This window comes from Gnatocerus cornutus, chromosome 1 (assembly GCF_029298725.1).
Source record: "Gnatocerus cornutus isolate USDA-ARS CGAHR chromosome 1, icGnaCorn1.1, whole genome shotgun sequence".
In the NCBI taxonomy this organism is placed as follows: Eukaryota; Metazoa; Arthropoda; class Insecta; order Coleoptera; family Tenebrionidae; genus Gnatocerus; species Gnatocerus cornutus.
This window is the reverse complement of record NC_142233.1, coordinates 32,778,373-32,803,213: the sequence shown is the minus strand read 5'-3', so window position 1 is coordinate 32,803,213 and position 24,841 is coordinate 32,778,373. Positions and strand designations below refer to the sequence as shown.

Genomic DNA, 24,841 nt, shown 5'->3' with positions numbered 1-24,841 from the left:
AGTCAACAATTTCCTCCCAATTCCATATAAATCAAACTCTTTTTTTCCCCGTCTACCATCAACTCACTATGCGGTGCGTGTCTCTCCTGGTTTTGGCCACCCTCTTCTGCGTGGTCAAGGTAAAACAATCCTCGACTCCTCCAGACATTTAATTTATCTCTTCAGAGCGACGAAAAAGACCAAATCGAACAGAACAACAAAACTTGTTTGGCTTCCTCCGGGGCGAAACCCGATCAGATTGCAAAAATCCGCTCGGGGAAGTTCTCCAACGAACCGGAAGTTCAGAAGTACTTTGGTTGCATGATGCGTGCAGTCGGGGTTATAAACCAAAAAGGAAAACTCCAACTCGACGTGCTAAAGACGAAAGTGCCGAAAGATATGAAAAGGGACGACGCTATGAAGATTTTTTTATCGTGCAAGGACAAGAAGGGCGCCAATGTGGACGAAACTGCATTTGTGTTGTATCGGTGCTTCTGGGAAGCGTCGCCGAGGCATCTTGCGCTCGACGGGTATTGAATAACGGGATAAAAGGATTTAATAAAGTTTGAAGGTTTTAAAGACGAAAATTGAGTTTTTCAATTAAATTTTTAGATTTTTTATATCTTGGAAGAATTAGATCCGCTCTTTAGATGTCTCAAGCTCTACAAATTTTTGGGGTTCTTTCTTCCGACTTTTTTGGATTGCGTTTGGGTCTTGTGGCTCTTTTATATTCTTTTTTTTTCAAAAGAAGGAAAAGTTGAGGTGGAGTCTTAAAAACTGTTGACAGAAACTAATGGTCAAAGGTTTTATTATATCATTTTTTATCATGGTAAATGCGATTGTCAAAAGCGTTGCACTCTATAAACAGAAAACAAGTTCATTGATAACAATAATAGTGTTGTTATCTTAAGAAATATTTATTTTTTAAATCGGGGAAATAGCGGAAAAAATGGAATATCTTCAACGAAAAAGAACGTAAAAAATGTAACAAATTGAAGAAAGTCTAACTTCGCAAATTTTACTCTTTTGTAGATTCATTTTTGTATTTTTTGAATCTTTCGAGTTTTCTATATTCTTCTGAACTGATGTGGAATTAGAAATTTCAATTTAAAATAATAAAAGCTTTAAAATTGAAACATAAAACTTGACTAAACAGAGCTGTTGCATAATAAATATTCGTATCGATTAGTCGCCGCACAAAAAGGCCCCCTCCTTTATCTCCGCCGTTCTTCAAGATAAACTCAGGTCGCTTTACTCTTGATTTAGTGGCGGTGTATCGATTCCGCCACCATAAGTTTAATTGAACAAAAATTCCTGCAACGAATTTCATCTAAATTTCCTACTGATTGATCGTAGGGAAGGTTACAACATAACAGGATGAGCGTTACCTAGTCTGAAACCCACACGTCTGTAATAAATTTATCAGAGAAACACGTCCTTGTAAAGGATACCTCGGAGACTTCTTGACAATCTCGTAATTACAAGAAGCGTCTGTTTTCACGTCCTAATTTAATAATTTAGTAGAAAGATGAACGGGTGGAAGATGAGCTCAGCTTTTCATTTTTTAAATCACATAATTTTGAGCGCCGAGGAAAAATTATAAGGTTGTGCGATTCGGATCTTTCCTTTGTAAAGGATTGAGCTTGGAAATTTAATTTTCGCCGTCGTTTATATCACCTGCAGGGACGTAAATGAATAAATTTCGCCCCTTTGTTCCCGGTTTTTGAATTTTTTAACATTTTTCAAGCAAACAAAGGCATTCAAGGTGAGTGAGGACTCTATAATTATGATAATCAGAACTTTCCATGCACGAAATAATAACAACATTTCTGTACCAATTTTAACATGACGTCCGGGAAGAGATTTTACCTCTCTTTTATTATGTATTGGAATACAAAGGCAGAGTTTTGTACAAGCAGCTGATGCAATAAAAAGCAGCGTCCTCAGGACGGCGCCAATGGTGCCAACAGCACTTCTTCGTCGTCTCCACACCTTCTTCTGTAGTATCAGTGGCCACCAAAGCACGTTGTTCCAGAGCCGGCATTATTAATCTTCCGCGGTTCGACACCAGTCCAATTCTTTTGGCGACACAAAGAGTGTTATTTTTCATTCGGTAGTCAGGATTATAGATGCCCTTTCGCACGTCTTCGACCATTTGGGACGGGACGCCGGTCGCTTCCTGGCACGGTTTGCTCAGGAATGCCAGACGCTCGCTCTTGCTGTCGGTCATGAGCTGAATAAAATGAAACTATTTGTTGTCTTATCACAGTGAAGATGTTACCAGAGACGGAGGAATTAAAGTTAAAAGAAGAAAAAGGAGCTTCATGGTGGTGCCTTGAAGACTGAAGGAGGTCGCGTGTTAAATGTTTTTTATTGTTTCTTATCGTGGTAAATGCGACTTTAAAATGCGCTGCAAACAATAGCGTCAAATAGTTGATTGATGATTTTTTTCTTACCTTGAAAAATAATATTTTATAAACACACCTATTGGATAATATAGTAACGTAGAAATGGGTCTAATATGGCCGAATTTTGGTTTCGAAATTTTTGAGAAATATTTCCAGACCTCTCCCACATTTTAGTGATATACAGTACGTTCAAAAAAACTCCACATAAGCCAAATATCTTTATTAATTAATCACTTACATAACCTGACAATCTGGCGCGACCTGACAATCTTTAATCTACCACGGAGAAGTTAGGCTTCTCTTTGTAAATACATTTGTACACCTCAAAAGCGGTATCTTCAGGCGTGTTCTTCTTCACGGCACATTTCTTGACCAAATTGTCGACCTCGGCGTCATTAGCCGCCACCTTCTTCAGCTTCGCCTTCAGAACGTTAACATTTGCCTCACCATTAGCCGTCGCCAAATTCACCTTCTTGGAAACGCAAAGAATTTGAGCTTTGAGTTTGGGATCATCAATCAGTTGTCCAATCCTCGCTTTGTCGATGAGTTCCTGCGACACTCCCGACTGAGTCTTACATTCTTTGCTGATGTCGTCGAGTTTCTTCTTCTGTTGGTCAGTGAGGGCCTGAAACAGGGAATTGGACGTGGGAATTAATCAACTGAATAGAGACTTACTTGGACGCCGACGATGACAACGAGAGCACACAAAAAGAGCTTCATTTTGACTGGTGGTGGAGAGACGGCACGAAGAGCTTTTATACACTGGTAGTGTTTTGTTCGGAAGTTCAAGGACTGGATGTTAACATAATTGAATTAGTTTAATAAGTGAATAAGAGAGGAGACGCTATGGAACTTTCTGCAGAGGTCGTTTTTCTATTTATTGAAGTTGTTTTGACAGAGGCCGGAGATTGGCTTGATTGGAAGATGACCCAGCATGGTGAGATTTAATTTGTTGGTTCAAAGCAGTACGGAAAATAGGTATTTGTTGAGCAAGGACGTAAAACGAATTTGTGGTTAAATTTATTACCCATTGTGCGCAATTTTAGTGTTATTTTTTTTCTGTTATAATTAATAACCACCGCAAAACAACAAGAACTCTCTTATCAAAAATTCCAGCTTTGTTTTTCTGTCGCTATCATTTTTTTTTTCATCACGTAATGGTGACTTGGTTGGAAAATTGGTCCAAGGTCACGGTGATAACTCTCTTTTCTCCAAACCTACTTCTAGAAAAAATCTTCCAAAAAACACTACGCAGTATTGATTGATTGCAAAAGTCTCCACATCCTGAACTCATGATGGTTATCACTTATCTTTTCGAAACGCGGTATAAACAGCCAACCACCACCAATTTCGGTAGTCCACAATGAAATTAGCCGCACTTGCCCTCGTCTCCTGTTTCTTGGTCGCTCAGGTAACTATTTTGGTTCCGTGGTTTTGTCTAATTAGTGTCTTAGAGCGCCGTCATTAGCAATCCTGAAGCGGAAGTGCAGAGGACCATCTTCTGCCAGCAAAGTTCAGGAGTTAGCAATAAGGCGTTGAAGAGGCTATCAAAGAGGATTTTTGATAATGATCCGAACGTGAAGGAGTATTTGTGGTGTACGAGCAGAAATGCCGGATTTTTGGACGACAGAGGCTACTTCCAGACTGATATAATAAGAATGAGACTGAAGGTAGGACACTACAGTGCCGATACGATCGACGACGTGGTGCACCAGTGCACGCAGCTGATGGACACGCCACAGGAGACAGCCTTCCAGTTTATGAAGTGTGTTCACAGAACTACATTCCCGCTGAGATATCGCTAGATTGTTATTAAAAATAAATTATATAACTTGTTGTTGGAGTTTTCTGATAACACCGGAGAAAAGGTTATCCTAAGAAGTCTCATGATTATTTATTTATTATTATTCTAATAATACATCGTTTCTTTTAAAGTTAACACTAGAAAGCGGAGTCTAGATTTTTTTAGCAATGCTGAACACTCACTGTCTGCTTAGACGTTTTTGATGAAGCAATCAACGGCTGTCAAAACATCGGGCGCGCTATGAGCCTTTTTGAGCTTACAATCTCGAATTGCGGCCCGAAGAGTGTGTCCATTTTTCCCATTGTTGAGGAGTCTGTAGACACGAACATCATCGATTCCTCCATCTTCGCTGATGAGGCCGAACGTTTTTAGTTCGCATATCTTGAAAGTTTGCTTTAAGTTGTCATCGTCAGGTAATTTGTCAACTTCGTCCATTTTCATGTTGACGAGTTCTTCACACTCTTGGAAAAGATATCCAAAGGCGCACTAACAGTAGAATTAGAGATTGGGAAAAAGACGAATTTACTTACTTGGAGTGACAGCGCGATGGCGAATAGCGAAAGTTGACTTTTCATGGTTTATTTTAGTGATTTTTTCTTGATTGTGTTTCTTTTATACTTAATTTTATTCTATATAGGTGGTCTAAAAATCTCAAATGTTCCAACGCAAGGTCGCACGCAAACTTTTAATATATTTTTTTTATAAATTCTGGTTTTTGCTATTGGTGAACTCTTTCTTTTCGTCCATAGATTAAGTCTATAGACAAACTGAACCCAGGAACCTGTCGCAGTTTTGTCCCTGTATAACTTTACATTACGATATTAACAATTTTCTCCGTGTCTAATTTCATGGTTTTTAGGATTTTGATTATTATTTAATTGTTGCAGTAATTGGTAGAAATTAATTTGGTTTTTATAATCGTCCGGAAAATTCTTAATAATTAAACAAATTTTAACTTCATTAGTTGTAGTGTAAACTGGATTACGCAGACTGTTTCCACTTCTGATAATTTACTTTAACCGTTCCTTTACCTTTTTTATTAAATCTAGTTTTGAGCAGATATGATTTCTCTTTCGTTTTTCTACTTAAATAAACAGGATTTAGGGCACAGAATTGACTTTACAGTCTCTCAAGATCTTTATTTTCATTATAATTAAGGAGTGACAAAAATAAGACTGCAATTATCTTTATCAGTTTATCAAAAACATTTTAAATAAAAATCCGTTTAAACAGGACTAAATTTCGGCTGGTTCTCTCTCAAGCACTTGAACACCTCAAACGCGGTCTCCTCATGGCTCGCCTTCTTCACGACGCACTTGTTGACGATCTTATCAACCTCAGCATCATCGCTCAGAATCCGGTGGAGTCGAGCCTTCACTTCCTCCACGTCCGTTTCACCATTCTCTTTGATTAGTCCTGATTTCTTCCCGAAGCACAGACTGTGGCTCTTGACTTTGTCATCAACCGTGTCAAATTGGTTGTTTCTTAGCTTGTCGATGGTTTCTGAGGTCACTCCACTTTGGGCTTGACAATCCTCGCTCCATTTCTTCCATTTCGCTTTCTGTTCTTCTGTTATAGCCTTAAAGGTCATGTGAAAAATGGAGAGGAAAGAGTGGAGAATTGACTTACTGAAGCTGTTACGACAGCGGCGGCGAAGAAGACGAGGAGGAGCTTCATGGTTGATTAGATTATGGTGGCGAGGAATTGTTCTTTTATAGAAGAATTATCGGTTTGTTGTTAGGAAATCTTTGGCTTTTGGGTCAACGGGGGTTTAATAACTTGATAATTACTATTGATATTTTTTATCTCTTTGTTTGTTGTGGCATGATTAGTTTTACTGTTTGTTTATTTATAATGCAAATCTGATTGGATGAAACAGTAGAAAATTAAGTTATTTGTTAAAACTGACAATTTAACATTTGTTTTTCTTTCTTTTGTTTGACATTAATGTTAAAATTGAAGATTTTAACAGATTTTAAACAATAGACCGACTAACGATAAAATGAATAACTTTTGTCTCTAGTTTCACAAATTTTTAGAGGTATTTGTTATTATTGGGAGAAGACAGATTTTGACAGTTTTTCAAACTTTTATTCATCATAATATTTCATAGGAAATAAGTGAATTAATTCTTAATTTTAAACTGGACTAAACGACGATTTATTCTCCTTGAAGCACTTCAGAAATTCGAAAGCTGTCTCTTCAGAGGTACTCTTGTCTACCACGCACTTCCCCATAAGCTTTTCTCCTTCAGTTTCGTTATTCTCAACACTTCTCAATTTCGTTCTAATTAGCTCTTTATTGAGTTTTCCATCTGATTTTATTGCTCCTGCCTTCTTGAGGAAGCAGAGCAAGTGCTTTTGAAGTCCGGGGTGGCATCTTTAAACGCGGTACTATTTCTGGCACTTTCGATATCTTCCGGGGTGAGACGATTTTCAGCACGACATTTATTGTTATAGCTGAAATATTTCTTTCTTTGGTCTTCAGTCAAGCTCTAAAATTCGAAATGAGATAATAAAATGAAGAACGGTACGTATTAGAACTGTGGTGAAAATGACGCATAGGAAAACGACTATAAGTTTCATGGTAGTACTAAAATTTTGGAAACACTAGAGCAGAGTTAGTTGATTGTAGAAATCTGTTAAACTAATTTTTTCGATGAAGTAAATTTTTTCGGTGCAAAGGTTATCAATTTTTTCAACTTTGGCTTGAATTTTATCAACATTTGCGATTGGTCAATGTTTTGGCAGCAGTTTTAAAAAGTTGAATTAAAAAAAGATGGAAAATTAGACTGTTCGTCTTCATAAATTCTGATTCTAAAAATTGACGAGTTTAGTTCTATTTTTCCAAGTCAAATTGTTTGAACATTTTTCAAATTTATTTATTTGTAGAAGTTTAAAAAACATAAGATTTCTTTCTTTGAAGTCTTTATTAACTTAATTTTAAACTCGATCAATTTTAAACTGGGCTAAAAGACGCTTTATTCTCCTTAAAGCACTTGAGAAACTCAAAGGCTGTTTCTTCCGGAGTACTTTTGTCTACCACGCACTTTTTCATGAGCTGTTCTCCTTCAGTTTCGTCATTCTCAACACTTATCAATTTTGTCTTAATTAGCTCTTCATTGGGATTTCCATCTGATTTTATCACTCCTGCCTTCTTAAGAAAGCAGACCAAGTGCTTTTGAATTCCGGGAGTGGCATCTTTAAACGCGGTACTACTTCTGATACTCTCGATATCATTGCATGTTCAGCACGACATTGATTGTTCAAGCTGATAAACTTTTTTCTTTGGTCGTCTTCAGTTAAACTCTAAAATTCGAAATGAGATAATAAGATGAAGAGTGATACGTACCAGAACTGTGGTGAAAATGACTATAAGTTTTATGGTGGTACTAAAATGTTGGCAGCAGAATTAGTTGATTGTAGAAGTAGGTATATTAATTAAATTTTTGCAATGCAGTAAACTTTTTTGGTGTAAAGGTTATCAATTTTTTCAACTTTGGCTTAAATGTTATCAATGCTTGTGATTGAGCAATATTTTGACAGCAATTTTGAGAAGTTGTATTAAAAACAAAGATGAGAAATTAGGGTCATTTCCAGGAGTTTATGTATAAAACATGACGCCACTTTCTTCGAAGTCTTTATTAACCTAATTCTAAACTAGACTAACTTTAAACTGGGCTAAAAGACGCTTTATTCTCCTTGAAGCACTTGAGAAACTCAAAGGCTGTTTCTTCAGGGGTATTCTTGTCTACCACGCACTTTCCCATAAGCTGTTCTCCTTCAGTTTCGTTGTTCTCAACACTTCTCAATTTTGTCCTAATTTGCTCCTTGTTGAGTTTTCCATTTGATTTCATCACTCCTGCCTTTTTGAGGAAACAGACCATATGCTTTTGAATTCTGGGGGTAGCATCTCTAAACTTGGAACTACTTCTGATACTCTCGATATCATCCGCTGTGATAGCACTTTCAGCACGACATTGATTGCTCAAACTGAGAGATTTTCTTTTTTGGTCCTCAGTCAAGCTCTAAAATTTAAAATTAGATTAGAAAGTGAAAAACGATACTTACCAGGACTGTGGTGAAAGTGACGCACAGGAAAATGATTACAAGTTTCATGGTGGTACTAAAATTTTGGCAGCAGTGGAACAGAGCTAGTTGATTGTAGAATTATAATAAACAAATTTTCTGCGATGCACTAAATTTTTTCAGTGGAGAGGTTATCAATTTTTATCAACTTTGACTTGAATGTTATCAATATTTGTGATTAAGCAATATTTTGACAGTGTTTTGAAGAAATTGTATTAATAAAATTGATTGGATTTAGGCTCTTCTTCTGTCTTCAAAAATTATAACTTTAAAAATTGCCGATTTGGAGTCTAGTTCTAATTTTTGACAGGAGTTTAAGAGATAGAGACCTCATTTTTCTAAGTTAAGTCTTTATTAACTTAGTTCTAAGTTACACAAATTTTAAACTGGACTAAATGACGCTTTATTCTCCCTAATGCACTTGAGAAATTCGAAGGCTGTTTCTTCTGGAGTACTTTTCTCAACAACGCATTTCCCCATAAACTTTTCTTGTTCTGCTTCGACATCTTCAATCTCCCTCAATTTTGTTCTAATTTGATCCTTATCGAGTTTTCCATCCTCTTTCATTAATCCTGTCTTCTTAAGGTAACAGATCATAGTTTTTCGCATCCTCGGACTGGCATCTTTAAACGCGGTACTATTTTTGACACTATCAATATCTTCGTTTGTAAGTCCATTTTCATGGTTACATTGTTGGCTCACTCTAACTGACTTCTTTAGTTGATCCTCAGTTAAACTCTAAGCCAAAAAATTAGATTACAAAATAACAAACAAAACGTACCAGAACTGTAGTGAAAGTGACGCAAAAGAAAATAATTAGAAGTTTCATGGTGGTACCAAAATTTCGGCATCAGTGATACCAGATTGAGTTTGACAGTCTTTGCTCCAGGTACTTATCTTTGTTCTGTCTACTTTACTTAAGGCCTAAATATCAGTGAAATGAGAAATACAATAAGAAGACAATGGTACGTACCAGAATTGTGGTGAACGTGGCGCAGAGACAGACGATAAGAAGCTTCATGATGAAGAAGTGAAGGCCTCCAAAACTGAGAGCTTAATATACATAGTGTGAGTTAGCTTTATAATGATTTATTTTAGAAAAATGTTTCGTCAATAATAATTACTTCACCTTTGATATTATGCATTTGGATCGTAATTAGTAATTAGAGGTCAATTAAAAACTCCTTGGCAACACTAAAAAAATTTATTTCGTTATCTCTACATCTTTCAAACGGGTTTGAATGTAGGCGCCTCTTTTTTTATACACTTATAAAATTCCAGGGCCGTTTCTTCAGGAGTGCTCTTATCAACTACACATTTCTCCAGAATTTTCTCCACTTCTTCTTCGTCGGTCTCCACAAGTTTTAACTTCTCTTTGACGTAGTCCTCGTCAATCTTCCCGGAGTCCGTCATTATTCCCGCTTTCTTGTTATAACACAAAAGATGAGCTTTTACTTTGTCAGTGGCATCGTCAATATCGTTGCTTCTGATACTATTCATGTCTTCTTGAGTCGTACCAACTTCTTTCTTGCATTCGATGCCCCAGGTGGATGACTTAGTTCGGCCCTCATCAATCACTGCCTAATTGTCCGGGTAAGAGACGTAGGTGGAAAAATAATACTTACCAGAACAGTGGCGAAGGTGACGCAAAGACAAACGATGAGGAGCTTCATGGTAAAGAAGTGAAGACATTGAACAATAAAAATTGCGAGCTTAATATAGCCGGAGTTATCAATTTCAGTGGTTATTTTGAGTGGAATTTTCCGACGATAATAAATATTTATGCTTACCGATCTTAATCGCGTCACCTCTGACTTTTGGTATTTGCATGGTAACCAATCTTTAGGAGGGTAAATAAACAAAATCTCTTTGCAATACCGTGATTTATTTTTGCTTATTTCAGAAACATTGTGATACTGTGTCTTAGACAATTTACCAAACTGACTTTAACAAAAGGGGAGGTCATGTCAGCACACCGCTCAACCCTCACAATCAAATCATCTAAAAAAAACGGACGTAAAAAAAGGTGTTCTTTGACATCTTCCTTGCTAATCCCTCGATGTGTCTTAAGAAAACACACCCCAAATTCGAACAAATCGTTATCAATGACTTCATTCGGATTACCACCAGTTTCCGCTATGCATTCCTCGCTCCACTGCTGCCATAAAGCGTCACTGACAATCTCATTTCCAGGGACAAATTGGTTTGATTGGTTTTGGTAATCATTTAAAAGCAGAGGATGGACTTTCGATCTGACATACTTTACTGGAAGAGTTTCGAAGACTTTGATCGCCCAGACACCGCCTCTGTCTATGTGGGTGATGGATTTAATTAAATTCAAAATGTTGAACAGGCCGTTGACCTGAAGAAAAAAGCTAAAACAGTACGAGTTGGACTTAGTTACCTGAGTTAACACTCCGAGGGTTGTTAAGACGAAGAACGAAAAATTCATGGCGTTGACCGCAGTAGTATTGATTGTATAAATTTGATACTTTTATTATAACTTGTTGAGAGGGCATGCTCGGTTTATAACAATAGAAACACGAGGATTCTGCACTTTGTGTTTTTCAACTGAGGCGTAAACTGATTTACCATGGAGGACCTTGTTGTCGATTAAAATTTTTAATTGTTAACACGATTGTCTAAGAGACACTCAATTTATAAAAACATGTTTATTTTATATTTACAAAAGAGAAACATCTTTTGGTAGGTTTTTCTTGAGACATTTTCCCATCTCGCAGGCGGTGTTCTCGGCCGTATCCTTCTGGACGAGACACAGCTTCACCAAGTTCTCCACCTCCTCCTTGTTCTTGATCTGGGAAGAGAGCCTTTCCATGATGTAATCACTCTGAATCTCGCCTTTGTCGTTGATGAGGTTAAGCTTCTTCGACACGCACAAAATGTGGACTCTCAGTTTGGCATCATCCGGAAATTCTCCTTTTTCCGCTTCCTTCAGGATCGAGTCCTCGACTTTGGATACTTCCAGGCATTCCTTCGAGTACTTCTCCAGCCGCTTCTTCTGCTCCTCAGTGATCTCTGCCTGAAAACGGGAATAAAACAACGAATTAAGTGAAGAGAATCGTACCTGAGCGAGGATGAACAAGGCGCAAACCACAATAAAAGTCTTCATTTCGATGCGGAACCAACTCTGAAGCCATCGGTCTTTTGACAGTCTTATATACATACTTCAATCGTAAAAAAGTCGTCTTCACCGTTATTTTTTTCTGCGTCTTCGCACACGATTAATAGATGTCGAGGAACACTCGACGTCACCCTCGGGCGTCCTTCCAAATTTGACAAATGTTGTTTTTTTAAGTGTCCCCGAGTTCATTTCGTGGGATAAATAATGACAGCGTTTTTTGGTAATGTCTTCGTTCCGTTACGGATTAAGAGAAAGGACAAAAATGCATAAAGAGAGCAAACCTTGAACTGGACTCTTACCATTGTTGCGTGGTTGATTAAGTGATTATTTCAACTCATTTTTTATTCGCGGTCTCAAGGTGACGCGTCGTAAAGAGAAACTGCCCTTAAATGAACGAATGAGTTCGTAAATTACGTGTTGACTCACTTATTGGTAACGACGAGATAATAAAATAAACTGCAAAATTAAGAGACATTTTATTGTTATTTTATAGCCGCTTTTATCACATTTTTTCAGCCACGGCTGCTCTTCTCCATTTGTTTCCTTATGCAGACCCAAGTGTTTTCTAGTTCCGTCTGCATTTGCTTCGTTGCGGCAACAGTTTCTGTGAGGATGCACGTGGGGATCAAAATTAGAGCCGCGCTCTCGTTAATCGCAGCAGCGAGTCTTTGGCCCAAATCCAAGACAACTCGAGTTTCTTGCGAATTGAGTTTTAAAATTGCCGCCAATTTGTCTGGTTTTGCTATATCTTTGACAAATTCTCGGACTCCGGTAATCATCGTTTTAATGTCACTCTTGGTGGCGTTCATATTCTCTTTGATTTTTGCCACTGGCTCAAAAAGGCAAGATTTTCGCTCACTCAGAATTTGGCGTTTGAGGGAATTCAGCGACAAGCTTTGGGCGTGGACGAAGTAGCACACTGGAACTACAGTGGTGAAGTTGAGGTTGTACAACTCCAAAATTCTCATTGTTAGCTTGAGGGTGTTGACTTTTTCTCCCGGTCGAATCCCGAAGAAGTCAAAGATTGAGTTGACGACTTCCTTGTTGTACGAAAGGAAACTTGAGACGAGTTTTTCGAGGAGGGTCGGTTCGGGTGGTGAAGGAGTCGTCGCGTTGGCCACCTCAAAATCTTCAGTTGTTGGTAACCGGAAACTGGTGGTGGTGTTAACGTTTATTGTCTCAGTATCAGAACTCTCAGTTGTTTCAAAGCTGTCAATGTCAGCAGGAGTCACACTGTCAGTTGTCTCATCGTTACTGGTGGGAGTCATGACATCAGAGCTCTCATTTGAGTCAGAACTGTCAGTAGTCGTAGGCTCAGTGGCATGAGTTGACTCAGTTTCACCATTACCGGTTGAAGACATGACATCAGAGCTCTCATTTGAGTCAGATTTGTCAGTAGTCGTAGACCCAGTGGCACGAGTTGGTTCAGTTTCATTATTACTGGTTAGAGTCATATCAATAGAACTCTCATTTGAATCGGAATTGTTAGTAGTCGTAAACTCAGTGCCACGAGTTGGCTTAGTTTCATCAGAGTCATCGTTACTTGGCTCAGTAGTATTTGATAATGACTTTTCAGTATCAGCAGTCTCAGTTGTGTTAAACCTGTCATCAGTATCGTCAAATCCGTCATTTTTGCTCTCAGGTGTAGTAAAACTGTCATTCTGATCTGAGTCATTGATTGCCACGTCAGTAATGTTTAACAGATCACTGATTTTTGCTTCAAGAATGTTGGAAAGATTTCCCGTTGAATTAGTTTGATTTCCAGGATGGGGACTAATTTTCTCCAACCATTCGGAGGTCCCGTTGTTTTCTAAAATGGGTCTGATAACGCCCATGAGCGGGGAAAGCTGCCCCCAGCTTCCTTGAATCAGAAACTTAAAAAAAAATTAGAAATCAAGTCTTCTGAGTTACTTACGCCTGCGAAAATTAGAGCCAACTTTGTCATGATTTCGGCCAAAACTACACTAAATTCAAGAACATTGTGGCCATGAATGTAAATTCGGCACTATCAGCAAAATATGCACATAATTTTGGTGTTTATTTGTCATTAGTTTTAGTCATTGTTTACTTAGCGAAACTTGTTTGCGAAGCCATTGAGGTAGTTTTTATTTGCGTTCGATTGTTCTTATATACGAAACGTCATCAGTTTCGCTCTTAACATCTCCCGGGAACCGTTTTATAAAAGATAAATATGAGCCGATTCCATTGAATATTATACCGACGTTCCCAATAATGTTCTTAACGAGCGTTCCTCCGGAAGCTACGAAACTTAAGGACTTCTACAAATCTCCCTGAGGCTTCATCCGATAAGCCTCAAATGGAATGAACACATCAAACACAAAACTGTTTTTTAAGCTCTTAGAACGAGTTTTTGTAACCATGCGAAACTCGGCAACAATTCCGAAAAATTTCGTTCGACCTTTTTCATTCATGATCATGATTTATGTTACCATGGAGAAAAAGATAAGAGATGTATATTTTCGACATGGTTTTTTGAGATTCGTTGACCATGAAAAATTGTTTTGTCTAAAATATGTGCATGAAAATTTAACGAACTTTTTAATAAGTTTGTTTTATCTTGGCTGTGTAAACACGATTATTTTATTTTAATTTCAATGGTTTTAACCTTTAATGTATGTTAATGCTTGCATTATGCAGGCGCTGGCAATATAACTAACAGAAAGTCGACTTTGAAAGCCACGTGAGCATCTAACTTTGAATCTCCGAGGCCGACTGTAATTACAATTTTTTATTTGAAGTCGTTGACTTTTTATTTCTTGTAAAACTGATACAAGTTAACAGTGCAACTAACTATTATAACTTTACTCTCCAAAGTTCTTTAGATTTAAATGGAAACATTTATCAACCTCAAAAGCCGTTTCCTCTGCGGACTCCATCTTCACGGCGCATTTCTCAAAAACTTTATTAGCTTCCTCTTCACTACCGGCAGCTTCTCGAGCCAAATATTTCAGATATCCATAATCCAACTGACCATGTTCATCGATTACGTCCATTTCCAATAAGAGACAATGAACGTAAGTTTTCATCACTGGTTCTCCGGTGAACTCGTCGTGAAGTAATTTTAAGCGGATGTCTTGGGTAACACCAGTCATTTTAATACAAAATGGGTCTATTTCATGAAATTGTTTTCTCCGTTCCTGGGCGGTGGGGTAGCTTGCCTGTAAAAATTAAATCAGAGAAGTTAATAAAAGAAAATTTTTACCACGGCGTGGATTAGAAGTGCCGAGAGGAGGCCCAGTGCTAGTGGTTTCATTTTGGCGATTTTTTTGTCGATGTTTCAATGAAGGTTTTATATAGAGAAATTTATCGTTTTGATAAAGTGGGGCAGTTTATCAGGGAAAATGTGTCGACAGTGACGGGTTTTAGTTATTTATGACTTAATTTTTCCGTTAATTGTGTTGTTAGGTGGACATTATCGTTTTTAGTGTGTAATTTATTTGGAATTTTCAGATCGACCATCCATTATTGCTATTTTTTCTTCTTTGGTCACTCTTTGTTTCTGCTAGATATTTGTATTTTTATTGCCATAGCGCAAAAATTACCAGAATGACAAATTTTTATTTCAAAATTGGGAATTTTTAGTTCGTCCTCATAATAAAAATTTTCAAAATTTGTTTCTTCTTCTTCACTATCTTCTAATTTGGTACAGTTTATAAACATGTTTAAACTAGAAAAATTCCCAAATTTTATTGTCATAGCGCAAAAATTACCAGAATAACAAATTTGTATTTCAAAAATGTGATTTTTAATTCGTATGCAAAATAAAAATTTCTAAAATCTTTCTTCTTCGCTCTACAATTTTCTAATTTAGCAGAGTTTATAAACATGTTTAATCTAGTAAAGCCTTCAAATTTTATTCTCATAGCGGGAAAATTATTTTTTATTTTAAAAATGAAAATTTTTAGTTCGTCTACAAAATACAAATTTTTAAAAACTGTCTCTTTGGGTCTACAATCTTCTAATTTGGTACAGTTCATAAACACGTTTGAATTCACAAAGTTACTAAATTTTACTGCCTTATCGCACAAATTACCTCAATGACATTTTTTTATTTCAAAATTGGGAATTTTTCGTTTGACTGCAAAATAAAAAATTCTAAAATTTGTCTTTTTTGGTCCACAATCTTCTAATTTGGTACAATTTATAAACATATTCAAACCAGTAAAATTCCCAAATTTCATTGCCGAAGCGCAAAAATTACCAAAATATATATATATTTTTAAATGGCAATTTTTAGATCGTCTGCAAAATCAAAATTTCTAAGATCTGTCTTCCCCGCTTTACAATTTTCTAATTTACTAGAGTTCATAAACATGTTCAAACTAGTGAAGTCTCCAAGTTTTATTGCCATAGTGCGAAAGTAACGAAAATTTCAAATTTTTATTTTATTCTTTAGTTTGTCTGCAAATTAAAAAATTTTTTAAAATGTTTTTTTTTCTACAATCTCCTAATTTTTGGTACAGTTTATAAACACGTTAGTAAAGGCACTAATTTTTATTGCCATTTTTCAAGAATTAGCAGAATGACAAATTTTTATTACAAAAATGGGAATTTTAGTTTGTCTTCAAAATAAAAAGATCCAAAATTTGTCTCTTCTGCTCCACAATCTTTTAATTTGGTAGAGTTTATAAACATGTTCGAACTAGTGAAACCAGTAAATTTCCTAATTTTATGGTCATAGAGCAAAAATTACCAAATTAACAAATTTTTATTTCAAAAATTGAAAGTTTTAGTTTGTCTGCAAAATAAGAAATTCCAAAATTTGTCTCCTTCGGCCTACAAGTTTTTAATTTGGTAGAGTTTATAAATATGTTTAGACTAGTAAAGTCCTTAAATTTTATTGCGATAGCTCGAAAATTACCAGAAAGACAATTTTTTACTCCAAGAATCGAAAATTTTAGTTTGTCTACAACAAAAATTTCCAAAAATCGTCTCTTTCAATCTACAACTTTGTAATTTGATAGAATTAATAAACATGCTGAAACTAGTAATGTCCACAAAGTTTATTGCCATGGCCTAAAAAGTAACTGAATAACAAATTTGTATTTCAAAAATTGAAATTTTTAGTAAAATTTCAAACATTGTCTTTTTTGTTCTACAACTTTTTAATTTCATAGAGTTGATAACCATGTTTGAACTTGTAAATTACTTAAATGTTATTACCATAGCATTAAAATTATCAGAATAAGGTTTTTTTAGCAAAACTTTGAAATTTTGTTCGTCCACTTTAAATTTATCTCTTTATAGAACTCGAAGTAAGATCTAAACAAAATTATGTTAGCAAGTTACTCTTTATTGAACAGTTTGTTAAATGCAATTCAACAATAATGTCTCGTTTCAATTAACAGCAGCAAAGTTGGGGTAGTAACTATGGAAACATTTGTCGAGTTCATACACTGTTTCTTCAACCGTCTGTTTCTTCTGGGCACATTTCTCAACAATAGCATCAGCTTCCTCTTGGTTTTTGGCAACTTGAATAGTCAGATGTTTCAAATATCCCAAATTTGGATCGCCATTTGCACGGACTAGATCCAACTTTACCAAGATACAAGCAATATATTTTCTCATTTCGGGTTCGCCGGTATACTTGTTGTTGTCAATTCTATCATACATCTCCTTGGAAATTCCAGATTCCTTCACACAGTCCGGGTCATTTTTATAGAATTGTTCTCTTCGTTCTTCACACGTTGGAAAATCTGCCTGTAAAAATGTAATGAAAAAAGTAAATAAAGAAAAAAATCTTACCAGAGCGCAGGTTAGAAGTGATAAAAAGAAACCCAGAACTATTTTCATGTTGGCAGTTTTCTTTCGAAATGAAGTTTGCTTCAAATGTTTTATAGTAGAAATTTTATTGAATTTGCATGGTAGGAAAGTTTATCGGAGAAAAAGTGACAAAATTGACGCGTTTCAGTTGTTTATGTTAAGTGGCTGTTAGAGACATTATATGACCCCCCAACCGCACCGTCGTAAAAACCCTTAAAAGTCAAGTCATCTGAGCAGGTCAGCGCTACATTATCTTGACGGCTGCTATACCTAATCGGTTTTATGTCACCTGGAGACGTGTTTACCTAATTTACGTACTAGTGCGGAAAATAGTCACTTCCGTTCGTTTTTGGCTTTGATAAAAACACAAATTGTTTCTTTAACTTTACATTAATTTAATTCCAAGAACAACAAAAACTCAAGCAAAATCAATTTGCAATTTATAAAACGGGCGAGAACTTTTTCAAACTCAGATGGAAACACTTCGCCGCTTCATAAGCTGTTTCCTCCGCGGAGTTTTTTTTCACAGCGCATTTTTTATACACAGCATCTGCTTCTTCTTGGTTGTCCGCTGCTGTTTCAACCAAACTCTTCAGTTTTTTGCTATTGAAATCGCCATTGTCATCGACTAGTTCCAGCAGTTTAAACATGCAAAACATGTAAGATCTCATCACAGGATCTCCGGTCCATTGGTTGTTTGTTATTTGCTTGCCGGTTTCTTCGGTTGCGCCAGTTTTTTCTATGCATGGTTTGTTAACTTCGTCCAGTTTTTTAAGTTGTTGTTCAGTTAGTGCCTTCAAAAATTAAATTATTTATTCGGTTTTTTATATTTGTACTTGAAATGAAGATTAGAAAGAAAAAGGTCTTACCAGGACACCGATTATGAATGTTGCTGTGAATACAAGCAATGTTTGCAGTTTCATTTTGCAGTTTTTTTTAGCAATAAATGGTTATATCGAGCGTTTTATTATATGGGAAAAGTTATCGCAATATTACTTGCATAACAAACATTTTAAAAGGTTTTTATTTGCATGCATGTGGTTGATTTATAGGAGTAATAAAAAAAAATTCCGTTGCTGGTTTACTAATTTCCAAAATCTGTTTCAACCGCTCTACAATTTTCTAATTTGGTAAAGTTTATAAACATGTTCGAACTAGTGAAGTCCGAAAGTTTTATTGCCATATCCCCAAAATTTCCTGAATGACAAATTTTTAGCTCAAATTTGGAAGTTTTTAGTTCGTTTACAAAATAAAAATTTCCAAAAACTGTTTCTTCGGCTCTAGAATTTTCTAATTTGGTAGAGTTGATAAACATGTTTAATTTAGTGAAGTCTCCAAATTTTATTGCGATAACATAAAAGTTACCAAAATAACAAATTTTTATTTGAAAAAAAAAAAACAAAAAATTACAATCAATTATGTTTAAATTTTTGTAAAGACAGAATTTTTCGTTGTAAAAGTAGCAATGTTTACATCGGACGTTATATAATAGAGATATTATCGCACTGTTTATTTTTATCATCACGGATATTAAAAGGTTTTTTTATTACCTGACGATATGCAGTATGATCGATCACTTCTACAAATCTTTCAACAGATTGGAAATCTAAAAAATTCTAAAATTTGATTGTAAAAGAAAAAAAGTAATTCCTCATAATTCACTTAATCGCAAAAACAATATAAATACAGCTGAAAGTTAGGTCTCACAGAATTGGCGACCAGTTCTCTAAAGTCAAATGGAAGCATTTAGCAGCCTCAAACGTTGAGTCCTCCGGAGAACCTCTCTCCACGGCGCATTTCTTATAAACTTCATCCGCTTCTTTCTTACTCCGTGCTGCTGCTTCTGCCAAAGTTTTAAATTTCTCAGTATTGAATTTTCCGTTTTCATCGACCAGCTTCAGAGCTTTAAATGAACAGAAAACGTAAGCTTTCTTCACGGGATCGTCGCTCCAATCGTTAAGCCATAGATCAAAGCTAGTTTCTTCAGTGGCACCAGTTTTTTTTCTACATGGAGGTGTAATTGCATCCAGTTTATCCATTTGTTCGGAAGTTGGCATGCCCTTTTAAGTAAAATAAAGACATTGAAAATAAAGAAAGGAGTTCTTACCAGAGCGCCATATAGGAGAGCTGTCGAATAAAGACACAGTGTTTGGAGTTTCATTTTTGAGTTTTTCTGTGGAAGTAGTTAACACGGCGCGGTTTATATTAGTAAGGCTTTTAGTACTTTTAGGCCGTGAATAAAGTGGGAGGGCTTATCGAGGAAATTTATTAAAAATGACACGTTTTAGGAAAATTACTATAATCATGGCTTAAACGTAAAAGGTTTCTCTTTATCTTTTTTATTGGAAATAAAATTTCGGAAATTATTTTAAAAAGTTTTTGATTGCTGGAGAATATACCTAACGCGTGAACTTATACAACTTATACAACTTTTTATCCAATTCAACTGTTTAGGTTTTCTAAAATAATTACTAGTTCTTCATTTTTATGCATTTATTTAACCCAAGAAATGGACGCCACCAAAAAACTTAACCGCAGTAGTGCATCTCTCAATATTTTAACATTTTAAACTGGTGACCAATGGTCTAAACTCAGATGGAAACATTTGGCGGCTTCATACATTGTTTCCTTTGGAGAACTCTTCTTCACGGCGCATTTCTCGTAAACTTCTTTGGCCTCATCTTTATTCTCGGCTGCTTTTTCAGTCAGATCCATTAGTTTTTCCTTACTGAATTTCCCATTTTCATCGATCAGTTTCAGCTTTTTGAATAAGCAGAAAACATAAGATTTTTTAACAGGATCGTTATTCCAATTATTCTGGCGTAATTCTTCGCGGTGCTCTTGGGTAGCACCAGTTTCTTCTCTACATGGGGGGCTGACTTTATCCAGTTTTTTCTTCTGCTCTTCGGTGAGAGCCTTTTTAAAGTAAAATGAAGAAAGTGGGTACATAGAAAAGTGCTTACCAGAGTAGAAATAATGAGTGCTGCTAAAATGAAACTTAGTACTAGTAGTTTCATTTTGGCAGTTTCTTCTGATGTGGAGGTACAAGTTGAAAGCGCCCGTTTTATAAGGAAAAAATTATCGGTCTTTTTTCAAAATGCGGACTATAAAAATTACTTTAAAAGGTTGGGTTTAATTGTTTCCAGCTGGATAATTGTTGCAAAATTACCTTAAAAGGTTCTTTTTGCGTGGAGGTATACTTTATACCGTTTTAAAATGGTGCTAAAGAGCTGCAGAAATTGAAGTTGAAGTTCTTTTAGACATTAGAAAAAATATTTTGAATGGTTTTTTTGTTGTTTGCAGATAATAGTAATAATTATTAAAAATACTTTCTATTATTTTTGACGTCATGATATTTAAGTAGAGCGATAATAAATGCATTCAAAATTGAGTAGAAGGGTAAATGAGGAATTCCCAAATAATTTTTTTGCATGATAGAACAATTTTGCTTAGTTACCGCGTTTGTTGTTGGAACAGTAAGTTAGGGTTTACTGGGTACTAATATAAACAAAACGGTAAGTACCAAATTTAAGTACCTAGAACAGAAAGTAAAAATAAAAAAGAAGTCATTTAAAAAAAGTGTTTTTTTTTACTTTTTAGGAATTATTGAGGAACAGCCAATGTCAATTATTTGTAACATTTTCAGTTTTATAATCATAATTGAATTGAATTACCGTTCTTAATACTTAATATTATACTATAAATAAAAAATTTAAAAAATCTAAAAAATTCAAAGAATTCATATCACACAGAATGTTGATAGAAGTCTAAAAATTAAACGAATGAGGTCAATTCATAAAGTTCAGGAAATTCAAAGAGTGCTAAAAATTTAGAGAATTCGAATAAATTGATAATAAATAATGTACAGAATTTAGAGAATTTACAGCATAAAAAATTTTTTGCTTTGTCTGAAAAATTAAAATTTCTTTCTGTTCTTTTGCTTTAAAAGTTTATACACTACTCAGAAAGATGTATTAACATCCTCAAATTTCATTGCTGTACTGCCAAAATTATCAAAATTACGAATTTTTGTTGAGGATGAGAGAAATTTTTCTTTCGCTTTTAAAATAAAATTTTCTAAAATTTGTTTTTATTTGCTCTACAATTTTGCAATTTGGTAGAGTTAATACCCGACTTAGAAATAGTAATATCCTCAAATTTCATTGTTGTACTACTAAATTTACCAGAATTACGAATTTTCGTGGAGGATGTGAAAAATATGTGCTTCTTAAAAATGAAAATCTCTAAAATCAGTGTCTTTTGCTGGACAATTTTATTATTTGAAAGAGTTAATATATGACTTAAAAATCGTAACCTTTCTAAATTTCAGTGCTGTAGCACTAAAATTACAACAATGACGAATTTTAGAGAAACAAATTTTGCTTCGTCTTTAAAATAAAAAATTTCAAAAATTGTGTCTTTTGCTCCAAAATTTTGCAATTTCGTAACGTTAATACACTACTTAGGAACTTTGCCAAATATTATTGCTGTAGCACTAAGCACTAAAATTACCAAAATTAAGAATTTTGGTAGAATATATGTCGATAATTTTTGCTCCGTCCTAAAAATAAAAATTTTTAAAATTTGTTTTTTGCTCTACAAGTTTGTAACTTGTTAGAGTTAATACACTGCTCAAAGATAGTAAATTTCCCAAATTTTATTGTTATAGCACTAAAATTGCCAAGATTACAAATTTTAGTAGAGGATGTTAAAATTTTTTGCTTCGTTATAAAAATGAAATTTTCTAAAATCTGTGACTTTTGCTCCATAAGTTTACAGTTTAGTTGAATTAATACACTACTTATACAAGGTGTTTATAAATGTTTCTAGCATCAAGGGTGGCTATGAAATGTCAATGAAATTTGCCGCTCATTACAAATGTGGGTTTCAATTTTTAACTGACATTTGCAGTTAACCTCAAACATGGAGCAAAGTAAGTTTTGAGAAATAAACTGTTCTAGTTGTGGTTTAAAACCTGAAAATCAAAAACTTGGACACAAAACTGTAACTGAAACGTTATTGATGTTAATAACATAATAAATAATTTTCAAGATAGTTTTATTCACTATGAAAACAAAGCGGCAAAATAGTGTATGACAGGAATTCCAGAGCCACGCTTGATGCTAGAAACATTTATAAACACTTTGTAGATAGTAACCTGCTTAAATTGCATTGCTGTAGCATTAAAATTACCAAAATTACGAATTTTATTGTAGGATGTCGAAAATTTTTGTTTTGTCTTAAGACTGAACATTTCTAAATTTTGTCTTTTGTTTTACAAGTTTGCAATTTGGTTGAGTCAATAAACTACGCAGAAAAGTAACTTCCCCAAATTTCATTGCAGTAGAACTAAAACTATCAAAATTACGAATTTTGGTGAAGGATGTTGGAAATTTTTATTAGAGCATAGGCGATGAAAGCTACTGTAAAGAGAAACAATGTTTGGTGTTTTATTAACCAGATTATTTCGAATTCGACGTGGAAATGATTACACCAACCTTTTTATATCGAAGACGTTATTGCAGTTTTTCTTTTATAATTATTACTCTGAAGGTACATGCAACTAATGTACCTCTTTGATTGATTAAAAAAAAACTTTCATTTTTTTTCTCTGTAGTTTTAATACCTAAATAAATAAAAATAAAAGTTTCAGCTTTAAACAATAATTTTCGTGATGCACTTATTTAATTATAAATATACAGAGTGGGCCAACGAAAATTACACAGAGGCGTTTTGAGGCACTTACCCGTAAATTTTCAAAAAAAGCTGAGACAGGTCAATTTTAGTTTGAAGTGGGACATACAATAGAAGTAATATACCTTTGTGCGCCTCCGTCATTTTTCATAGCATTTGTGATACTCATTTGCGGCAAGAAAATCACCTTTTGAATGTCTAGGCAGTCAAAAGTGACATTTCGAATAGTTGGTTTTATTTTGCAGGTTGGCATCGCTGCATAAATGTCAATTGTGTCAATTTGTGTGCCGATTTGGAGGCCAATGACCTTCGAAAATAATAAAGATAGACTAATTAAGCAAAGATACCACAAAAAGTTGCTGAAACACATTTGAATTTAAATTAATCTGCAATCGTTTGATTTGAGTGGGATGCTACCAACCTATTTCCCAGCTGATAAAATTCCCCTAAATGAGGGAATGGCGTTTCAAATTCAAATCAAAAGTCAAAATAAATAACTATTAATAATTGTCGGCGCACAAAATTTCGTGTTTGACACGGCTAGAAAATGTTTTGGAAATGCTCGGAAATTGAAATCCTCGCCCTCCGGGCTCGGATTTCAATACTTTCTTCGCATTTCCAAAAGACCATTTTCTAGCCTAGTGAAACAAATAACTATTTTACATTGGTCCCCTTTCCGAAGGGTAAAATTAATTTCATTAATTTTTAAAGATAGATAAAAGACATGGCACCTTTTTTGAAAGCTCTATAGAAAGCTTTACGGTGGTATACAAAATTTTTTGTTTTTACTTTTATTTTGTTGGCTGAGGGTCCGATTTCATGTTAACTTGCGGCATTGGAAATTACAGTTGCAACCCTAATCAAATTAATGCTACCTTAGCAACTGCGTCAACGCAATTTTGCGCCACTGACTTGAAAGGGCCTCAGCCATACTTTTCAATTTTTTCTTATTCAAATTGTCATTGTCATTAATTATGTTTAATTTTTTGTAAAAACCAAACATGTAAGATTTCTTGGCAGGATATGAGCTCCAATTGTTCTCTCGTAGTTCGTTTTCGGTTTCATCAGTGACTTTTCTTTCTTGTATACATTCTGGTTTACTTTTATCTATTTGAAAACACCATAAAGTTTCTTACCAAATTCTAAAATTGGAATTTATAAAAGAAAAAATAATTCCTCTCAACATTTATTTAATCTAATACAGAGTTATTCTTATTAATATTAATCATAGACGGCTTTGCAAATTTTTAAGTATAGCGTAATACAATTTGCTACTAATTGAACGTGTTGCACATAAGCGTAGAATTGACGGGGGTTAGGGTGCATGTATTAATTAATTACACAGTCGAACAATTTTAGAAAAATTTCTTGTTACAAACATTCTGAAAATGGTTTCTAAAAGGTATTTTTTTGCTGAAAAACTATCTAGAAAGTCATTATGCCTACGTCGTCAAAAAAAAAGTTATTAATTTTTTTATTGTCTTTCGACGAACAAATTTAAAAAAAGTAAAGAATATTCTATTTTTTAAACATAAAAACGGCCAAAAGGCACTTAAACAAATGTTCCACAGATTTATTTTAATAAATGGTTAACTACAAGGTGTTTATAAATGTTTCTAGCATCAAGGGTGACTCTGGAATTCCTGTCGTGCACTACTTTGCCGCTTTGTTTTCATAGTGAATATAACTATCTTGAAAATTATTTATAATGTTACTTACGTCAACGACGTCTCAGTTACGGTTTTGTGTCCAAATTTATGATTTTCAGATTTTAAACCACAACTAGAACAGTTTTCTTCTCAAATTTACTTTGCTCCATGATTGAGGTTAACTACAAATGTCAGTTGAAAAATCTAAACCCACATTTATAATGAGCGGCAAATTTCTTTGACATTTCATAGCCACCATTGATGCTAGAAACATTTATAAACACCGTGTACCT

At 34.8% G+C, this 24,841-nt stretch overlaps 16 protein-coding genes across 19 annotated transcripts in view; 2 read left to right on the top strand and 14 right to left on the bottom strand.

Moving 5' to 3' along the window:
• The window catches only part of Cbp53E (Calbindin 53E), a 46,304-nt gene that overhangs the window by 5,620 nt on the left and 15,843 nt on the right, over window positions 1–24,841 (top strand). The window contains exon 1 of one of the 3 annotated variants that reach the window (XM_088049881.1): window positions 20,690–20,720. The exons of the other annotated variants lie outside the window; for them this stretch is intronic. The gene's annotated coding sequence lies outside the window, so the exon portion shown is untranslated. Of the gene's footprint in view, window positions 1–20,689; window positions 20,721–24,841 lie in introns of those variants that run through there. 3 annotated transcript variants of the gene reach the window in all.
• On the bottom strand, window positions 2,593–3,172 carry LOC148181852 (B2 protein-like). The gene is made up of 2 exons (XM_088049894.1): window positions 3,063–3,172; window positions 2,593–3,012 (listed from the first exon to the last, which is right to left on the bottom strand). Exons 1-2 carry the CDS (start codon window positions 3,105–3,107, stop codon window positions 2,659–2,661), a joined length of 399 nt encoding a protein of 132 aa, XP_087906020.1. The 5' UTR covers window positions 3,108–3,172; the 3' UTR covers window positions 2,593–2,658.
• Window positions 3,688–4,223, top strand: LOC148181851 (B1 protein-like). Its single transcript, XM_088049896.1, has 2 exons — window positions 3,688–3,798; window positions 3,842–4,223. The coding sequence occupies exons 1-2, from the start codon at window positions 3,751–3,753 to the stop codon at window positions 4,190–4,192; spliced, it is 399 nt and encodes a 132-aa protein (XP_087906022.1). The 5' UTR covers window positions 3,688–3,750; the 3' UTR covers window positions 4,193–4,223.
• LOC148181850 (uncharacterized) lies at window positions 4,315–4,941 on the bottom strand. Its single transcript, XM_088049897.1, has 2 exons — window positions 4,722–4,941; window positions 4,315–4,677 (listed from the first exon to the last, which is right to left on the bottom strand). Exons 1-2 carry the CDS (start codon window positions 4,764–4,766, stop codon window positions 4,381–4,383), a joined length of 342 nt encoding a protein of 113 aa, XP_087906023.1. The 5' UTR covers window positions 4,767–4,941; the 3' UTR covers window positions 4,315–4,380.
• LOC148181849 (B1 protein-like) lies at window positions 5,316–5,921 on the bottom strand. Its single transcript, XM_088049893.1, has 2 exons — window positions 5,821–5,921; window positions 5,316–5,770 (listed from the first exon to the last, which is right to left on the bottom strand). The coding sequence occupies exons 1-2, from the start codon at window positions 5,866–5,868 to the stop codon at window positions 5,417–5,419; spliced, it is 402 nt and encodes a 133-aa protein (XP_087906019.1). The 5' UTR covers window positions 5,869–5,921; the 3' UTR covers window positions 5,316–5,416.
• On the bottom strand, window positions 6,330–6,776 carry LOC148181848 (uncharacterized). Its single transcript, XM_088050559.1, has 3 exons — window positions 6,735–6,776; window positions 6,525–6,685; window positions 6,330–6,477 (listed from the first exon to the last, which is right to left on the bottom strand). The coding sequence occupies exons 1-3, from the start codon at window positions 6,774–6,776 to the stop codon at window positions 6,330–6,332; spliced, it is 351 nt and encodes a 116-aa protein (XP_087906685.1).
• LOC148181847 (B2 protein-like) lies at window positions 6,801–7,431 on the bottom strand (the record flags this gene model as incomplete). The annotated part of the gene is made up of 3 exons (XM_088050547.1): window positions 6,801–6,898; window positions 7,096–7,108; window positions 7,156–7,431. Coding segments are annotated over 3 exons (387 nt in total), but the record flags the coding sequence as incomplete, so codon positions are not given.
• On the bottom strand, window positions 7,818–8,375 carry LOC148181846 (B1 protein-like). The gene is made up of 2 exons (XM_088049892.1): window positions 8,262–8,375; window positions 7,818–8,218 (listed from the first exon to the last, which is right to left on the bottom strand). Exons 1-2 carry the CDS (start codon window positions 8,307–8,309, stop codon window positions 7,862–7,864), a joined length of 405 nt encoding a protein of 134 aa, XP_087906018.1. The 5' UTR covers window positions 8,310–8,375; the 3' UTR covers window positions 7,818–7,861.
• On the bottom strand, window positions 8,613–9,129 carry LOC148181845 (B2 protein-like). The gene is made up of 2 exons (XM_088049891.1): window positions 9,061–9,129; window positions 8,613–9,017 (listed from the first exon to the last, which is right to left on the bottom strand). Exons 1-2 carry the CDS (start codon window positions 9,106–9,108, stop codon window positions 8,661–8,663), a joined length of 405 nt encoding a protein of 134 aa, XP_087906017.1. The 5' UTR covers window positions 9,109–9,129; the 3' UTR covers window positions 8,613–8,660.
• On the bottom strand, window positions 9,470–10,731 carry LOC148181844 (uncharacterized). Its single transcript, XM_088050535.1, has 4 exons — window positions 10,684–10,731; window positions 10,197–10,641; window positions 9,905–10,146; window positions 9,470–9,860 (listed from the first exon to the last, which is right to left on the bottom strand). The coding sequence occupies exons 1-4, from the start codon at window positions 10,729–10,731 to the stop codon at window positions 9,507–9,509; spliced, it is 1,089 nt and encodes a 362-aa protein (XP_087906661.1). The 3' UTR covers window positions 9,470–9,506.
• On the bottom strand, window positions 10,937–11,489 carry Obp99a (Odorant-binding protein 99a). Its single transcript, XM_088049885.1, has 2 exons — window positions 11,365–11,489; window positions 10,937–11,319 (listed from the first exon to the last, which is right to left on the bottom strand). The coding sequence occupies exons 1-2, from the start codon at window positions 11,461–11,463 to the stop codon at window positions 10,963–10,965; spliced, it is 456 nt and encodes a 151-aa protein (XP_087906011.1). The 5' UTR covers window positions 11,464–11,489; the 3' UTR covers window positions 10,937–10,962.
• On the bottom strand, window positions 11,756–13,515 carry LOC148181842 (uncharacterized). Its single transcript, XM_088050525.1, has 5 exons — window positions 13,495–13,515; window positions 13,337–13,426; window positions 11,942–13,295; window positions 11,848–11,877; window positions 11,756–11,805 (listed from the first exon to the last, which is right to left on the bottom strand). Exons 1-5 carry the CDS (start codon window positions 13,513–13,515, stop codon window positions 11,756–11,758), a joined length of 1,545 nt encoding a protein of 514 aa, XP_087906651.1.
• Window positions 14,167–14,735, bottom strand: LOC148181841 (B1 protein-like). Its single transcript, XM_088049888.1, has 2 exons — window positions 14,645–14,735; window positions 14,167–14,600 (listed from the first exon to the last, which is right to left on the bottom strand). Exons 1-2 carry the CDS (start codon window positions 14,693–14,695, stop codon window positions 14,244–14,246), a joined length of 408 nt encoding a protein of 135 aa, XP_087906014.1. The 5' UTR covers window positions 14,696–14,735; the 3' UTR covers window positions 14,167–14,243.
• LOC148181840 (B1 protein-like) lies at window positions 16,715–17,235 on the bottom strand. Its single transcript, XM_088050511.1, has 2 exons — window positions 17,188–17,235; window positions 16,715–17,142 (listed from the first exon to the last, which is right to left on the bottom strand). The coding sequence occupies exons 1-2, from the start codon at window positions 17,233–17,235 to the stop codon at window positions 16,780–16,782; spliced, it is 411 nt and encodes a 136-aa protein (XP_087906637.1). The 3' UTR covers window positions 16,715–16,779.
• Window positions 17,194–19,400, bottom strand: LOC148181839 (B2 protein-like). 2 transcript variants are annotated; one of them, XM_088049886.1, is made up of 3 exons: window positions 19,313–19,400; window positions 18,756–19,265; window positions 17,912–17,999 (listed from the first exon to the last, which is right to left on the bottom strand). In XM_088049886.1, the coding sequence occupies exons 1-2, from the start codon at window positions 19,364–19,366 to the stop codon at window positions 18,909–18,911; spliced, it is 411 nt and encodes a 136-aa protein (XP_087906012.1). In that variant the 5' UTR covers window positions 19,367–19,400; the 3' UTR covers window positions 17,912–17,999; window positions 18,756–18,908. The 2 variants fall into 2 exon arrangements, with proteins under 2 accessions (XP_087906013.1, XP_087906012.1); XM_088049887.1 differs by lacking the exons at window positions 18,756–19,265; window positions 19,313–19,400 and adding an exon at window positions 18,075–18,337 and having other exon boundaries at window positions 17,194–17,999.
• LOC148181838 (B2 protein-like) lies at window positions 19,681–20,277 on the bottom strand. Its single transcript, XM_088049889.1, has 2 exons — window positions 20,169–20,277; window positions 19,681–20,121 (listed from the first exon to the last, which is right to left on the bottom strand). The coding sequence occupies exons 1-2, from the start codon at window positions 20,220–20,222 to the stop codon at window positions 19,771–19,773; spliced, it is 405 nt and encodes a 134-aa protein (XP_087906015.1). The 5' UTR covers window positions 20,223–20,277; the 3' UTR covers window positions 19,681–19,770.

Coding starts and splice junctions, on each gene's coding strand:
- LOC148181840 (XM_088050511.1), bottom strand. CDS start 17,235: ATGAAAATAGTTCTGGGTTTCTTTTTATCACTTCTAACCTGCGCTCTG. Junction 17,143..17,187: donor CACTTCTAACCTGCGCTCTG/GTAAGATTTTTT, acceptor ACATTTTTACAG/GCAGATTTTCCAACGTGTGA.
- Obp99a (XM_088049885.1), bottom strand. CDS start 11,463: ATGTATATAAGACTGTCAAAAGACCGATGGCTTCAGAGTTGGTTCCGC. Junction 11,320..11,364: donor CCTTGTTCATCCTCGCTCAG/GTACGATTCTCT, acceptor TCCCGTTTTCAG/GCAGAGATCACTGAGGAGCA.
- LOC148181850 (XM_088049897.1), bottom strand. CDS start 4,766: ATGAAAAGTCAACTTTCGCTATTCGCCATCGCGCTGTCACTCCAA. Junction 4,678..4,721: donor CCATCGCGCTGTCACTCCAA/GTAAGTAAATTC, acceptor TTCTACTGTTAG/TGCGCCTTTGGATATCTTTT.
- LOC148181846 (XM_088049892.1), bottom strand. CDS start 8,309: ATGAAACTTGTAATCATTTTCCTGTGCGTCACTTTCACCACAGTCCTG. Junction 8,219..8,261: donor TCACTTTCACCACAGTCCTG/GTAAGTATCGTT, acceptor TTTAAATTTTAG/AGCTTGACTGAGGACCAAAA.
- LOC148181844 (XM_088050535.1), bottom strand. CDS start 10,731: ATGAATTTTTCGTTCTTCGTCTTAACAACCCTCGGAGTGTTAACTCAG. Junction 10,147..10,196: donor GGTAAATTGTCTAAGACACA/GTATCACAATGT, acceptor GGTATTGCAAAG/AGATTTTGTTTATTTACCCT. Junction 9,861..9,904: donor TCACCTTCGCCACTGTTCTG/GTAAGTATTATT, acceptor CCGGACAATTAG/GCAGTGATTGATGAGGGCCG.
- LOC148181848 (XM_088050559.1), bottom strand. CDS start 6,776: ATGAAACTTATAGTCGTTTTCCTATGCGTCATTTTCACCACA. Junction 6,686..6,734: donor TATGCGTCATTTTCACCACA/GTTCTAATACGT, acceptor TTCGAATTTTAG/AGCTTGACTGAAGACCAAAG. Junction 6,478..6,524: donor TGCTCTGCTTCCTCAAGAAG/GCAGGAGCAATA, acceptor AGAGCTAATTAG/AACGAAATTGAGAAGTGTTG.
- LOC148181845 (XM_088049891.1), bottom strand. CDS start 9,108: ATGAAACTTCTAATTATTTTCTTTTGCGTCACTTTCACTACAGTTCTG. Junction 9,018..9,060: donor TCACTTTCACTACAGTTCTG/GTACGTTTTGTT, acceptor TTTTTGGCTTAG/AGTTTAACTGAGGATCAACT.
- LOC148181838 (XM_088049889.1), bottom strand. CDS start 20,222: ATGAAACTACTAGTACTAAGTTTCATTTTAGCAGCACTCATTATTTCT. Junction 20,122..20,168: donor CACTCATTATTTCTACTCTG/GTAAGCACTTTT, acceptor TACTTTAAAAAG/GCTCTCACCGAAGAGCAGAA.
- LOC148181852 (XM_088049894.1), bottom strand. CDS start 3,107: ATGAAGCTCTTTTTGTGTGCTCTCGTTGTCATCGTCGGCGTCCAA. Junction 3,013..3,062: donor TTGTCATCGTCGGCGTCCAA/GTAAGTCTCTAT, acceptor TCCCTGTTTCAG/GCCCTCACTGACCAACAGAA.
- LOC148181842 (XM_088050525.1), bottom strand. CDS start 13,515: ATGGCTTCGCAAACAAGTTTC. Junction 13,427..13,494: donor TGGCTTCGCAAACAAGTTTC/GCTAAGTAAACA, acceptor TTTTGCTGATAG/TGCCGAATTTACATTCATGG. Junction 11,878..11,941: donor ACAAATGGAGAAGAGCAGCC/GTGGCTGAAAAA, acceptor TTAATTTTGCAG/TTTATTTTATTATCTCGTCG.
- LOC148181849 (XM_088049893.1), bottom strand. CDS start 5,868: ATGAAGCTCCTCCTCGTCTTCTTCGCCGCCGCTGTCGTAACAGCTTCA. Junction 5,771..5,820: donor CCGCTGTCGTAACAGCTTCA/GTAAGTCAATTC, acceptor ATGACCTTTAAG/GCTATAACAGAAGAACAGAA.
- LOC148181841 (XM_088049888.1), bottom strand. CDS start 14,695: ATGAAACCACTAGCACTGGGCCTCCTCTCGGCACTTCTAATCCACGCC. Junction 14,601..14,644: donor CACTTCTAATCCACGCCGTG/GTAAAAATTTTC, acceptor TAATTTTTACAG/GCAAGCTACCCCACCGCCCA.
- LOC148181839 (XM_088049886.1), bottom strand. CDS start 19,366: ATGAAACTCCAAACACTGTGTCTTTATTCGACAGCTCTCCTATATGGC. Junction 19,266..19,312: donor CTCTCCTATATGGCGCTCTG/GTAAGAACTCCT, acceptor TTTACTTAAAAG/GGCATGCCAACTTCCGAACA.
- LOC148181851 (XM_088049896.1), top strand. CDS start 3,751: ATGAAATTAGCCGCACTTGCCCTCGTCTCCTGTTTCTTGGTCGCTCAG. Junction 3,799..3,841: donor CCTGTTTCTTGGTCGCTCAG/GTAACTATTTTG, acceptor TTAGTGTCTTAG/AGCGCCGTCATTAGCAATCC.